Source organism: Carassius carassius, chromosome 6 (assembly GCF_963082965.1).
Source record: "Carassius carassius chromosome 6, fCarCar2.1, whole genome shotgun sequence".
NCBI classification, from domain to species: Eukaryota; Metazoa; Chordata; class Actinopteri; order Cypriniformes; family Cyprinidae; genus Carassius; species Carassius carassius.
The window spans coordinates 41,127,716-41,129,364 of NC_081760.1; the positions used below are offsets into that span (position 1 = coordinate 41,127,716).

General features: G+C 58.0%; 1 protein-coding gene across 1 annotated transcript in view; it reads right to left on the reverse strand.

The window, feature by feature from the left end:
* Positions 1-640: 640 nt before the first annotated feature.
* The window catches only part of txndc11 (thioredoxin domain containing 11), a 16,844-nt gene continuing 15,835 nt past the window's right edge, over positions 641-1,649 (reverse strand). Inside the window, exons 10-12 of the mRNA XM_059551744.1 lie at positions 1,519-1,631; positions 1,349-1,429; positions 641-1,274 (exon numbers count right to left, since the gene is read on the reverse strand). Coding sequence (XP_059407727.1) covers positions 641-1,274; positions 1,349-1,429; positions 1,519-1,631 — 828 coding nt within the window. The remainder of the gene's footprint in view (positions 1,275-1,348; positions 1,430-1,518; positions 1,632-1,649) is intronic.

Below are 1,649 nucleotides of genomic sequence, written 5' to 3' on the forward strand. Positions count from 1 at the left end.
CCGTCTGCTTCTTCCCGTCCGTCTGTGTCCCGTACATTTGTGTCCTGTCCGTCTGCTTCTTCCCGTCCGTCTGTGTCCCGTACATTTGTGTCCTGTCCGTCTGCTTCTTCCCGTCTGTCTGTGTCCTGTCTCTCAGTGTCCCGTCCATCTGTATCCCGTCCGTCTGTGTCCCGTCCGTCTGTGTCCTCTCCGTCTGTGTCCCGTCTCTCAGTGTCCTCTCCGTCTGTGTCCCGTCTCTCAGTGTCCTCTCCGTCTGTGTCCCGTCCGTCTGTGTCCTCTCCGTCTGTGTCCCGTCCGTCTGTGTCCTCTCCGTCTGTGTCCCGTCCGTCTGTGTCCTCTCCGTCTGTGTCCCGTCCGTCTGTGTCCTCTCCGTCTGTGTCCCGTCCGTCTGTGTCCTCTCCGTCTGTGTCCCGTCCGTCTGTGTCCCGTCCGTCTGTGTCCCGTCTCTCAGTGTCCTCTCCATCTGTGTCCCATCAGTCTGTGTCCTGTCTCTGTGTCCTCTCCGTCTGTGTCCCATCCGTCTGTGTCCTGTCTCTCAGTGTCCTCTCCGTCTGTGTCTCGTCCGTCTGTGTCCCGTCCGTCTGTGTCCTGTCTCTCAGTGTCCTCTCCGTCTGTGTACTGTCCGTCTGTGTCCCGTCTCTCAGTGTCCTCTCCATCTGTGTCCCGTCAGTCTGTGTCCTGTCTCTGTGTCCTCTCCGTCTGTGTCCCGTCCGTCTGTGTCCTGTCTCTCAGTGTCCTCTCCGTCTGTGTCCCGTCCGTCTGTGTCCTGTCTCTCAGTGTCCTCTCCGTCTGTGTCCCGTCCGTCTGTGTCCTGTCTCTCAGTGTCCCGTCCGTCTCTCTCTCTCAGGACGGTGAGCAGCACTCGGAGCAGTGAGTTCTCCTTCAGCAGTTCTTCCGATGCGTCTGCGAGCTCCTGCAGTCTGTGGACGGTGTCGCTCAGCTGGCGTGTTTTCTCTCTGTACAGTGTCTCCAGCTGCAAGCTCTGCTCCTGCAGCTCGGCATTCTGGGTCTCCAGCGTGTGTTTGTGCAGCGTGAGCCGCCGGTTCTCCCTCCACAGGATCGACAGCTGCTGAGAGAGACGCTCTCTGGCTCGATGCAGAGAAAACACCTGCTGCTGCAGCGCCCGAAGCTCCGCCTCCAGCAGGGACTGAGGCTCCGCCCTTCCACCTGACTCCTGTGTGCTGTGGGCGTGGCCTGTGTGCTGCAGAACGAACCGCAGCAGGTTGGGAACCGTCATGGGCATGTTTTCAGGAAACTTCACACTCATCTGCTTCCTGCGGGAGAATTCAGAATGAAATGATTCATGGTTCAGCTGTGATCAACACGAGAGAAGCGCTGTGTCTGTCACCTGTGTCTGGGGAAGAACAGCACAGACGGCACATGATCCACCATAAATTCCCAGGGCAGATCATTCTGGCCGACATTCACTCTGAAACAACAAGAGCACACACACTGACTCACAGGAACTCACAGTGCGGTCATGTGACACTTGAGGTGTTATGAGGTGCAGTTCCAGACCTGGCCACCGTGAGGGCGCTGTTTCCCTGGAACAGACGAGCCAGCTGCAGAAACACATGATTGAGAGCCGAGCAGAAGCCACACCAGACCGAGTAATACAGCAGCAGCACGTCCTGAGGAGAACATCACAT